The 13,449-nt window shown below is 40.8% G+C and overlaps 1 protein-coding gene across 3 annotated transcripts in view; it reads right to left on the reverse strand.

Annotated features, from left to right (window-relative positions):
• The window catches only part of ptpn11b (protein tyrosine phosphatase non-receptor type 11b), a 41,175-nt gene that overhangs the window by 9,389 nt on the left and 18,337 nt on the right, over positions 1-13,449 (reverse strand). For 2 of the 3 annotated variants that reach the window (XM_086214145.1, XM_086214147.1), the window contains exons 2-7: positions 12,499-12,621; positions 4,346-4,540; positions 1,109-1,301; positions 895-1,014; positions 582-695; positions 168-264 (exon numbers count right to left, since the gene is read on the reverse strand). In XM_086214145.1, coding sequence (XP_086070271.1) covers positions 168-264; positions 582-695; positions 895-1,014; positions 1,109-1,301; positions 4,346-4,540; positions 12,499-12,621 — 842 coding nt within the window. The remainder of the gene's footprint in view (positions 1-167; positions 265-581; positions 696-894; positions 1,015-1,108; positions 1,302-4,345; positions 4,541-12,498; positions 12,622-13,449) is intronic. The other variant, XM_086214146.1, reaches the window with a different exon arrangement.

Raw genomic sequence — 13,449 nt, forward strand, 5'->3', positions numbered from 1 at the left:
ATATGAATGCAAAACAAACCGTCCACTCCGTTTTCTAATCTAATATCAATTGATTGGCTGAAAGCTATCGCAGCGACATCTCCACACTCTGCCGAGGCCTCTGCTTGTGTCATTCTTTCCACAGGAAGTTAGAGAGACAGGAAATGACAGGTTGCTGCGTGACTCACAGGGGAGGATATTCTTGTATCTGTTTTTGCTCTTGTTTTCTGCTTTCTGGCCTTCTTTCCGGGGATACAGCAGTTTACACTCCTGCTGCTGAAGTACCTGACGAACCAAACAAAGAAGAGGAACGGAGAGATACTTTTGATGTTTTGGAACTGGATTGAAATCGAAACATAGGGAGTTGGGGGAGGGTCTTGTCGAACACAAGCTGTAAATCTCAAAGACACTGACAGCTTCCCAATGTTTCATATTATTGAAACAGGATTTAATTTCAACAATTGTCAACTCGTGCAGCATTTAATAGAAGCCATATATAAGAAATAATCACACAGGCCTTTTAAAATGTCTTGAATTTTAATCTCACACAGCATATAAAACTGAGAGAAATGATTCTAGTGCTGACACCTGAGGATACGTACCTCAAATTCTTCCCAGAATCCTTGTTTGGGCTTCTCAGAATTGTCTGCTACTTTGTTAAGCTCTCGTACCCGATTCTCAATGTTAGCTGCATTTATCCTTGTAGCGTTAAAGGGCTGTTGGGACAAGGGGGATTAAATTGGATTAAACAGAGCAAGATGAGCTATTCTAAACTTAAATAGCTCCAGTATGCGAAGAACATTTTTTTCATGAGGTTTGAAGTAAGAAGGAGACCAAAACACATCCTTTAACTTGCCGTACGTGCCAAGGATTCACTAGATGAATTTGTGTGGTTTATTTGCCACTCCTTTCTACCTGTTTGAGGTGTACTACGATGCCACTCTTCTCCACCATGGGGTTCTTTTTATAGTGATCCACCAGGTCAGCAAGGGTGTCAAACCTCTCACCACCACCCACGTCATATTTACCGTCCTGCTGCAGACAAACACAACACATTGCCAGTTCCACCGATGAATCCTTCTGCTACAAAAATGCATCACAACATGCCCCCAAGTATATGCTGAGGTACCTGGTAGCGTATCATGACGTGAGTGACCTTGGTCTTGCGGTCAACATTCTCATGTTTCTCCTCATTGGTGAGAACTGAAAGGACAAAGTCGCCTGGCTTGCTCTGGCTCTCCCGAACCAGGAAGCTGCCGGCCTTCCCTTTGTCTGTGAGCAGTTTCTCTGCATCCCGTCCAGAGAGGTGTCCGTGGTACCATCTGGAGGAGATAGAGAGAGAGATAGAGATAGAGATAGAGAGATAGAGAGATAGAGAGAGAGAGAGAGAGAGAGAGAGAGAGAGAGAGAGAGACAACACGCTATAAGCAACACACAAATCTACAAACAATATCAGTGAATGACTGAAGGTGTAAGGGCAAGCTAAGGTGAAATGCAAATTACACATTTGCCAATGTAGTCTGGGGAATGAGGGCCAACGGACCCCTGGGCACTCACATACACCACTGCAACATTTAGGTGGGGGGATGAGAGAAATCCAGTGGCAGGTCACAGTATCATTTTCCTGCATTATTAGGCCCTGAGCCTGAAGGTACTTCAGGCGAAGACCCTATTATGTTTGCTCGTGTTGAACATGTGTTTTATACGTGTGTTGATGAAGGATAGTGATGATTTAGTGATTTACGTTGCATATCGCTTCTTTAGTTTATTTTGGTTGGCATAAATATAGTTGGAGCTATTGTTCATTCTAAAAAATGGTTTAATTGATTTGTGAGATAGACAATGGCTGCATTACCTCTATGATATAGATCAAAACAATTTGGAATGCTCTTTCCCTTTTTCCTGCCCCTCTATCGCTGGATGTAGTGGGTGTAGGTGATGTTTTATTGGAGTGCATACTGAAATGTGTTTCTAATATTCTGCTACTCATGCATGAAAATTATGTGGCAAAAAATGTTAAAAACAACTCTCAATATATTGCCACATGGTTAAACTGCAAAGTACCACCTCAGTAATCAACATCTAATTAAATCATTCAGTTGAATCTGGCAGTATTGATCAAAACTGAATTTCACAGCTTTGTACATGGAGAGCTTTAATATTGCATAACAGCTGAAATTATAATTGTACGAGTGAAGCAAAATAAGTGAGTGAAAACACCATAAGAAGTACTCAAAAACCACCTCGTTGGTAGTTCCAGGTACGTAAACACGCACTCTCACACACACACCGCACACAGCTGTACGGCTGGTAAAAAGATTCTAAATCAAGACACTCAGCAGACACAAACTGTTAAAAACACAGTGAACAGCAGTGTGAATTATTTGAGACAAACAGTGTTCACCGTTTGCTTCTCCTACTCCTGCAGCTCGAGAAGTTCAACCTTGGGCCCAATGCTGCTTCATGGTAGACAAATCATCAGACTAGTAAGAGGAGATGAGACATGGGAGGACTAACAATACTCTTCCAGCCTCCAGGAAACCAGTTTCATAATGTAGCTTTAGGCTTTGACATGTCTATCTGCATGTTTATCACAAGGATGAACTCCTACTCCAGATATAAAGTGTCTCATAAAGCTGCAGCCTCACATTTTGCGGATGTTAAGATTAAAAACCTGCATGTCTGCATTTTTTTTCCCCGTGTAGAGAGCAGGAACGTGCAGAGGACTGACAAGAGACGCATGTAGAACGGAAAAACCACATAAACCAAAACCAAAGACCTAAATAGACCCTGAGATAGACACATTGCACTGTGCAGTTGTGTAAAAGAAGTAGACTGTGCATACATAACCTTAGATGATAGCAAATACAGAGAAAACCGAGAGAAAATGACTTTTTAAAAACAAAATTTAAGCAAATGAGATAAATACGTGAGCCTTCTTGTTCCAGTGTGTGAATACACGGATGGATTCCTGGCATAATACACAGGGATAGATTATTCTCCCATTTCAAAGAAGCGGTGTAGGTGTGTGTAGCTGTGTAAAGCCATGTCCAACATGTTCATAGTCTCTGGAGGGATGTTACGTGTGGATACTTGCTGAATATAAACAACAGCACCACCACCCACTGAGTTTGGTTGAAGCTGCATTTGGAAGTATGCCAGTATCGATGCACGTACATGAGGTGCATTTGAATTTAATGCGTGGGAGGGAAATGAGAGTGTGTAACGCACATAATTGTACAGATTAGCCTTTCACAAGATATATCGGAATTGCTGAATAGGTTAGCTGATGCTCGTAAACACGAAATGTTCTGAGGGTAAGGGTCATAAGAGGAGCATGGAGGATCAACGTAGAAGCAAAAGTCTTCAACTCAAGTTATTTTCTGTTCCTCACCCTCCACCACTCTTCCAATTCTCAAATTAACAGCATTACAAATACGCCTTGAATAGTTCAATCAATTAGAAAGCAGGAAAAAAAATCTACTGAAATCAATTTTCTAATGTGAACATTTTGCCTTTAAAAGTTATAATTGTAGTTTGGTCGACATATTCTGTTGTTCATCATTGCTTGAATATCCACATCTGTCTGTCTATCTCTCTATGTAAGTGTACATTCATATATACACCTACACAAATATGGACATATATACAAACACATACATACATACATATTTATGTCTAAATACTTCTATAAATAAATAAATAAATAAAATATATATATATATATGTGTGTGTGTGTGTGTGTATATTTGAACACATATACATATATAGATTGTTCACTCACACATTCAGCTATATACCTATTTATACAGCTCAAAAGATTCCATTCAAGATAGGACAAAGATATGATCTTAAAATGTTACATACATGAGTTCTACCAACTCCACAGCAATTTAAAAAAATTGATTTACTGCTTTGGCATTTTGCTTGCTCTTTGATCTCATTAGGTTCAACGTGCTCCTAGATGATGCGCAATTTTAATGCAACAATTTGCATACCCTAAATGTACTGGGAGAACTTAGGAAGTGCTTCACAATCAGCAATAAGAGGAAGTTGCACTTGCACTCAAAGCTGCTGGACTAATGACTGCTTCTCAAAAAGGATGGAGCGTCACACACCAAACAGCCTTGGAAGTGCACTGTAAAGCAGTGATCCTCAAGTAAAAACTTTCACGACGCGTCAGGTGAGTAAATTTTGCATTTTAATGAGCTTTGATAAAAGAAAACAAATGGTAGTGAGCTCAGCTATATCTGTGTGTGCCTGCTACAATGTACCCACATACAGTGGAGCACACCAGTACAGAAACGTGCATATTGCTACACAAATGTGAGCCTATCTTGACGTGTGGGCGTTGAGTTTCATGCACCTCTCAGACGTGGGGTCCTTGCAGTTGAGTGGGTACTTGAGCTCAATAACATGGCCGTTCCTTTCCCGCAGGAGATCCTGTTGTTCCGTGTAATACTGCACCAGCTCGGCCAGCGTAGCGAACTTCTCGCCTCCGTACAGGTCGTAGTAGTCCCCCGAGTTCTGGATCTTGATGTGTGTCACCTCATCGCTACGCCTGGCCACAAGAGACCACATAGGCAACTCAGTTATTTATGATACACGTAAACAGCGGTAGACTCTCTCTAAAGAGGCCTTCTTCCGTTGCCATGTGCTCTTTCACTTGTACCCTGTAGAAATGTAAACACACAAACAGCCACCTACGCACATACAATATATGCTCACACAAACAAAATGAAGACCACACGCCCTTTTTCGCCCACTCACAAAATATAGATGCATAGATACACTCTATACAGATTATCAAGCCTTCTGCTGGTGTTTTAAGACAGTTTGCATGATGACAAGACGGCATTTGTTTTCTTAAAGTGTTATCTTCTGGCACTGGGCTGGCATATCTCTGCAAAAGACATCTTTCTTGCAAACATATGTAGGGCCAGCAATAAAACCCTGATTTTCAAAAATGGGATTGATGCACTCCTGTACCACAAAATTGCAGCTTTCAGCCAATAAAACAGGTCATTCCAATTGCAAGAAGGTACAATGGATCCATTTTATCACCAACAGATGACTGTGGAGTTCTCTAAACAACACTTCCTCTCATATGAGACATAGTGTGTATCCAATGTATTCGGAGACAGGCTGTGATACAAAACAGTATCGCATGCTACTGCGAAGCTCAAACATGGACAAGCCAGTAAACATTTGGTGCCACTTTGCATATTCAAAGTCCTCTGGCTGATTTGAACTGGTGCACACAAATACGAGCAGTACGCTGACATGCAAAAACACACACACACAGACACACACACACACACACATACACACACACACACACACAGTTCTACTCCGTAAGATATCTGCCTGGAAGCAAGGGAGGCACGAGATGAGGCTCAACAGCTCAATTATTAAATGTACTTGTTTTTCCTATTTTCATTATCCGGTCACATCGCCAGAAAAGTTACTTTGGTAGAGATTAAAAACCTTGTGAACACATGAGGTGATGACAGCATGCAAACACGCACGTTCAGCTGAGTTTTAGGATGGTATCTGATCAGCAGGGTGAGATACTACACTCTCTCTCTCTCTCTCTCCAAACTGATTAACAACTAACGATGATATCAAATGGCAGAAATCTTATTTCCCTCCATCACATCTCTTGTTCTCCTCATGAAATTTACATTCCCTCTTCCTTTCCATCCTACCGCTATAAATCTGTTCCCTCATCATCACTCATCTGTCTCATAATCCATCTCTATCTCTCAGTGTTTCCTGGTAATTGCTTAATGGCTCTATTATTGGCTGTTGGCAGGATGCCAAGGGTCTATGGCCCTGTTAAAGGCCTCTCCTCAACTCTCAGGCCAAAGCCCCCTTTTTTTTTCCCCCTCACAGAATTTAACACCATTAACTCTGGAATGAGTCAAAACGCATCCTATTAGATTTTCAATCACTTCCCTGCGCTCCTGCTCTCAGATACTGATAACCTTTATGAATTTACTGCAGCAAAAGATGAAGGGAGCCACAGAGAGCAGCATCACGGTGAGGCTCTGGCTGTTTCCCTGTTCTGTCTTTAGCACCACATGTTTATGAAGCAGGTCCAATGGGACAATAATGTTTCACTTTTGGCAATATTAAAAAGAGTGTATGAGTGTTATTTACACATTACTTACATGGTTACGATATGAACAATAGCAAGTGTTTCAAATATTAATGCTATATTTCAAGTATAGCATTAACAGGGTTTCCCGCAGCACTTTACAGCTTAGGCAGCTGCCTAAGCAACAAACACCTGCCACCTTAACTAACATCTGTCCATCCATCCATCCATTTTCGACTGCTTATCCTGTTAAGGGTCACGTGGGGGGCTGGAGCCTATCCCAGCAGCCTTCGGGCGAGAGGCGGGGTTCACCCTGGACGGGTCGCCAGTCCATCGCAGGGCCAACACATAGAGACAGACAACCATTCACACTCACAGTCACACCTACAGTCGATTTAGAGTATCAATCAGCCTCGTCCCCTCTTGATGTCTTTGGACTGTGGAGGAAGCTGGAGTACCAGAAAGAACCCACACAGGAACAGGGAGAACATGCAGACACCACACCAAGCCGGGATTTGAACCTGGAACCTTCTTGCGGTGTGGTGACAGTACTAACCACTGCACCACCGTGTTACTGGCACACAACCACAATACAGTATTTCTAGTTGCATAGAAGCTGATTTTCTTCATTCCTACTTTGCTGGTAGATTAACAGCCATTTTTTGTGGGTGATCACTATCACACATTTAAACGTCGCACCAGATCCAGCTCTAAAAGATGCCCAAGCACACATCAACTTTCTACTGCTTGGCGTGTAAAATCAAAACTCGCACTCTCACAAACACACCCTAAATCATGGGCATTAACATTTTCCCCTTCCTAAGACCTTTGAGGATGTTGCTGTATACTGTAATTTCTGTCCATCAGAGAGAAGTGCAATGTTGTTCCTCCTTACTGAACAAACTTCTGTATATTGAAATCAGTTTGCATGTTCTCAACAACATCCTGCAGAATTATTTCAATTATTCAGCTGCCTGCTGTTTATTTCCCTCAAGGTAGCGTGTCTGTTAGAAAACTGATTTGTCATTTTGAAATCCCGCTAACAATTTCTTTCATACATTAATACTAACAAACTAGATTAATCTCAACTACATTATACCCCTCTGTCCCACATAATAATACACTCTGAACATTATTTTCTCATCCAAATGAAGAACAAACAAACTGTCATGTCTTAAAGGGATCATCGTCTGTAGATTCCTGAACAAGCGAGCAGTACCAGGGGGCAGCAGCTATAGAACCTGGAGCTACAGAACCCATCTAACTCTCTCTGGAGCTCTTCATCCCTCTGATTTAAGCCCTTGCATTCTTTCAGACACTTTATTAGGCTTTTGACCATATAGGCAATTGATGGAATATTTTCCCCATGAGATTTTGTCACAATACTCTAAATTCGGGTAATTTGAAGCCTCATTTTGATTTTGACTATGAAATGTGAAGTGCTAGCTTTGTTAAATCACCTTGAAATTGTACATTTGAAGTACATTGATCCAAACTGACGGACAAAGATGAAAAACAATATACAGTAGAATACATCCTAAGATTATGCATTGGATTTCAACTCAATCATGACTGTTTCATTTCGCTTCAGCTGGAATAAATAATGCAGCAGATACAGCAAGATAAGTTAGCGCTTCATTATGCTACGCTCTGCTTTGCATTGATAGGAAGATCTGAGCTGAGGCACAAAAGCGTATAATGTCACCCGCAGACCTTCATGGCACCTCTCGAGCTGATCAAAGCATTATCATTCTGCTGCAGCTTAACAGCCACAGCAGCAAATAGATCACATCTGTGTGTGGGATTATGGGTTCTAACGTTGCTCAATGATTATGTTTTTTTTATGACACAACTGCATTACAGAAAAATTACAGAGAGCCAAGGACAGAAGCCCCCCTGGCCCCTCGGTGAATCACGACAGTTGATTCAATACGTGACAGATTACTAAAGAGGCTTTTCTATCCATAGGTTCATGAAAAGAGACGCACTGCAATATGGCAAAGATTTTCAACTAGTCCAGGTGGTGGTTATTAGTTGCTGCACATTTCTGAGATGAATTGTTGATTTGAATCCATATTTTTGGGTACATCAAAACTGAAGATGCAGGACTGAGACAGACAATTTTAAAAGTACACGCAGATTTGTTCTTAAAATCACTGGAATGAACGATTTAAGAGAATTTGCCACTATGAAGTTTTAGAAAAACATGGCCAGATGAACTGAGTGGCCGTAGATTTTTTTTTGTTTTTCTTGTGACAAAATGAACGAACTAACTTGGCTGTCGTTTTCAGTGACGAAAGTTCAGTCGACTATTGGAGGGGAGCCCCGTGAAACATAATAAGAAACCGACCTAAAGTCAGATCGTGTTTCAACGCTGAGCAACTGCAAAATATGGAGTTTGAACACTAAACGGCATTTCAGTCCGAGTGAATTATACACAGATAAAGGAGTACACATACATAGACAACTGGGAAATACTCAAAAAGAAAATTAATATGCATGTACAAGACCCATAATGAATTATTGGTTGCTTTGCCCTTAAGCTATTCAAAGCAAAAGCTTTTTATGCACTATACCACTGAGAAATCCCTTTTACTATATCCAGCCCACTTGTCGAATTGAAGCCGATAAAGTTTTGGCATCTATTTCAATTCCTCATTTGCATCTTTACATACTTTTTAACCTAAGTCCTAAAAGGAAGCGTGTTAAAATCTACCATAACATTTTGGATGCCATGTCGATGTTTTGTCAGTGTCAAGAGCTACGCTTCCTCAGAGGCTGTCGGCTCTCCTCTGAATGTGGGCAACTCCAGCCTCTGCAAATTGACACAACCCAGAAAACTTTCTGTCAACTGTTCATAGGCTATATGGAAGATATCAAAGCTCAAAGCCCTGTCAGAATGCAGCATCACACCAAAACACAGAACATAAAAAAAATACATGTGAAGCATGTTTCAAAAGAAAAAAAATATTATTTTCAGTAAAATTTGTTTAAATAGTTTACTTTTTTAAGTACAGTCAATGTTCATAGATTGCTTAACATCCGTATAACTGGGGTGAAATGCTCTTCTTCAGAGCATTGGGAATACGCTCTATCTCAGTAAGGAAGTAAGAAATACATTTGCCATCTACAAAGTTATTCTGTATTAACCCCCAAAAAACACTCCTTTTGGGTCTTATATAAGTACAAAAAGTGTTGAAGAAATCTCGACCATCTGATCTCCCTACAGATTTGTTAATCATGGCTCAACAGTTTTCCACTTCAAACCTTCTCCCTCTCTGTGTTTCTCTCTCCATTACACTTTCACAAAATTCAAAATTGATTACTTTTTCAGAACTCACGAAAAGCTCTCGTTAGTTTCTCAGACTTCAGATGCTTGTGAGCAGGGGTTCTGTCTGACCCCTCGTTTCTCTATCGCACCCCCTGAACAGGAGAAGAAGGAGAGGTGGAGGAGATAAGAGGAGGAGAGGAAGGTTGAGGAAGATAAGACTGTGAGAAGAAGGACAACAGCCTCCCTCAGCGTCCATCACAATCTGAACATTCACAGCAGTGACTTTCCCACTCATAATGGCCTCGGCAAGATGAGGCCTGGTTAATGCCTAATTAGCCTCTCCTCTATTCTGATAAGACACTCTGTGTGTGTGTGTGTGTGTGTGTGTGTGTGTGTGTGTGTGTGTGTGTGTGTGTGTGTGTGAGTGTGTTTGAGAGCGAGTTAGGTAGCATGATACGGTAGCCAGGAATAGCTTCTGTGGATAGAGGATAATTACATGATTATCTTTGGTATATTCAAATATTTCTACGTTTTACTTCACTTGACAAAGTATAATTGGTAAAAAGGCAGTGGGAAAATGTAACATTCCAGAGGAAAAAAAAAAATCAAACCTTGGCTTATATTCTTTGTACTTTCCCCTCATTAACACAGTTGTATCTGAGACTGGGCTGAGTATCAAATTTAGAAAACAAACAGGTTCCGTTGTTTCCAGCTGTGGGAGGAGAGCTGACTCATTGTGCGATGTTTAATCTTATGACTTAAGTCAAGTCAGTGAATACTAGATGCAAAATATAGCTGGAACATAGTGAATTAGAGCAGCTGTTCCAGGATCTTCCAGAGTGTTAGGGGACAAAGAGATGTGCTGAGGCTGCATTCAGGTCAGTCAGCTTAGCAATTAGCAACCAGAAATGAAACAATATAGCCACTGTGACCATAGCCGAAAATGAATGTATTGTGATAATATAAAATATATAAAGATTTTTTAACAGCCCTCTTCATTTATTGTTATAGGCCTCTATGACAAGATAAAGAAAGTTAATTAACTGTGCAACTGTGGTTCTTTTCATTTAACAATGTCTAATTCTTTGATACGCTATTATATACCCATTATTTATTCAAGGAAATTGACTGAGCCTGAAGCTCTTTAACAGCGTTAAGGGATATACAACATTCTAAATCGTTATATTAATAAACTGGCATTTGGCACTCACACATGCGTAGCAATGCCAATAAGTCACATTGTTGCTAGCAGCAAGCTAGTGTCTTTAGCATGTGAGCCAGGATCTAAAAATCCTGACAACTTAGCATCATGTAGCATGTGCAAATAGAGAGCTTTGTGCACACATTACATCACCTATATTTAGTTTTTTGTGAGCTCCCAACTTTACAGACCAAACTGCCCCTTTGTTTGGTAGCTCTTCAAAAACACTTTTTTTTGTTTTTACTATTTTGTTGCACTCGTATTTGTTAAATATTGTCAATATTTACTCCTGTAGATGGAATCGTGACATTAACAGAAGTCATTTAAGTGAATTTCTGATAGCTGTGAGATACTGTACATTTTTTTCATTACATGTGTTCTGAACTGCTGAATATTGAAAACAAACCTCATCTGCGAGGTTCGAGTATCATTAGCATAGATGTCATTGTGAATGAATTAAAGGTGATATCACCTGAGTGTCAAGTTGTTTTATTCTGAGTTTGAAACTATTTTTACCTCCTCTTGGTTGAAAGTGACCTTCCTTCTCTGGCAGGTGGTGCTGCACCGCATACTGGCCACTTGACCTCAACGTGTGGGTTTTAAGTCTTTCCAATACTACAAACTGTAGCTACAGTTCAACCCCCCCTACGTTCCTGTGGTGTGCATGATTTGTGACGCTCTGCACCCCGTGGATGCACACGCACACACATGCACACGCACACTCATAGTAAAACAAGTTGGACAAGGCAGAAGAAATTAAAAAGGTAGAACCATGGAAGACACACACACACACACACACACACACACACACACACACACACACACACACACACACAGGTCAAAGGTCAAACCCTGAAATGGCCCCTCACTCTTATGTTGATTTCTAAGCGAGTGTTTGTCTAAATATACTGTTTTATTTTCCCCCTTCTGACTGCTTTTTTTGGTCTCGTCTCAGACACACACACACACACACACACACACACACACACACACACACACACACACACACACACACACACACACACACACACACACACTATCCCTTCTTCTGCCACCATGCCAGCTATAGTAAGCACTATAAATGTGTTTGGGCTGCTTTCCAAGTGCTTGGCCAACAGATGTATCTCTTAAAAGCTTCCGTTGCCAAGGAAGAGCTACCCGTTGATCTGGCTCTTCTTCTATCATTGTTTGTTTCCTGCTCTCTGTTTGCAGCGCAGCATCTAGTGCCAAGGTCTACTTACCCGAAATGCCAAATTCTCTGCAACACAGCAGGTACCTGGATTACAGATTTGCAGGTTTGAGGGTATGAATGATACTCTGCTGGGTTTCTTCCACTGACCTCAGCCAGTCAATTAGTTACAAAGTTGCACATCCAAAAACTGTTATCTAATGTATTCGCAGAAACACTGACACAAAACAGCTTCTGTTCTAATGCCACGTATTTACCGTCAGACGGAGTGTTGTATCACTCATAGGAATTTCAGGAGCTCTGAGGCCTTCCCCTCTCCTCACTGGTAAGCTTTCCTTCTGTCAAACCAGCACAGTCACTCCTCGTTCTCAGACTAAACCCATGATTGCAGGATTATTTTAAGGTTATTGAGGCTAGGACCTTTGCACTCCTGAGCTCTGTTTGTGTTTTTGGTCATTCAGGCAATTGGGCTTCAACTGTTGGACTTATAAATCACTGAGGATTGGATCACTAACAAAGTGCCTAAAATGCAAATCTCACAATGATTATTTTTCATCTGGCATGGCGAAATGCACAAAGAGAACCACTTGGCTCTCTAATCGCCGCTCTGGAAACTCTGCACGATAGCACTGAGGCTTTGTTTGTTCATAGGGCTGAACTTTGAACTGGTAAGAATAGTACGGTGGGGGGGTGGGGGGGGGGGTACAACGCAAGAACAATTTCTGTTGGAAGCAGGCAGAGTAAAGGTGAGGCTTTACCTGACAGACAGGGTGAAATCCCCTGGATTGCTCTTGCTGGGTCGGGCCAGGAAACTGCCGTGGACACCCCGGGTCAACAGGAGCTGTTCTGCTTCGATTCCGGTGATGTTGGGGTGGAACCACCTTAAAAAAAAAAAAAAAGGAAATAACAGAGGTAAAAGATTGTTATACACACAAATATTTCACTGATGAACAAGACTGTGTACTAACAGGAGGTTCCCTTCTCACAAAGATAAAACAGAACACAAAATAATAGTTCCCAACCTTCAATCAATAGACATTAACTGCCACAGTGTCAGCATTAACTGTAAGAGTGCCGTTACACATTTCATAATCAGTAGTCAAGATAAGTCATGATGAAATGTAATGTTTAATTTGTGCAATCCAAACCTGCCTTGTTGTTCTTCATCACATAAAACATTTCGGGGAAATGATGAGCTTCTTAAATATTTGAACAGTATTTTTTTTAATTTTTGGGGGGATCTGACATGTAAAACTGATGTTCAAGAGCGGACTTTTTTTTTCCTGGATTGCTTCGAGGATGATCACTTTCATATTTTTAAAAAAGATCACCTACCCACTTGCGAAAATAGAAACTGAATTTGATTGATTTGGCCGGTTTCCACGGACTCAGCTGGCTCTCACGGGTTGTGTTTGACTAGTGCACTTTCATTAGCTACTCCAGTCATTTTTAGAGGATGGTGTCCTTTTTTTATGTTGGTTTTATTTTAAACATGGTGTGAAATTTAAAAAAAAACAACTCAGAAATTTCTCAGATTCTATATCATGGCAGTTGAATCAGATCAGCTCACAACAATTGATTTCATTCACTCACTGGGGAGTTAAAAAAAATGCTGCTTTGGGCTATTAATGCAATTCCCTCTGATCGTGTGTTCATGTATGGTTCAATAAAAGTGTAGCAGTATTTTAAAATTCACACTACCTGGGCAC

Source organism: Aulostomus chinensis, chromosome 9 (genome assembly GCF_037954235.1).
Source record: "Aulostomus chinensis isolate RoL2024-O1b breed Wild chromosome 9, RoL_Achi_v1.0, whole genome shotgun sequence".
NCBI classification, from domain to species: Eukaryota; Metazoa; Chordata; class Actinopteri; order Syngnathiformes; family Aulostomidae; genus Aulostomus; species Aulostomus chinensis.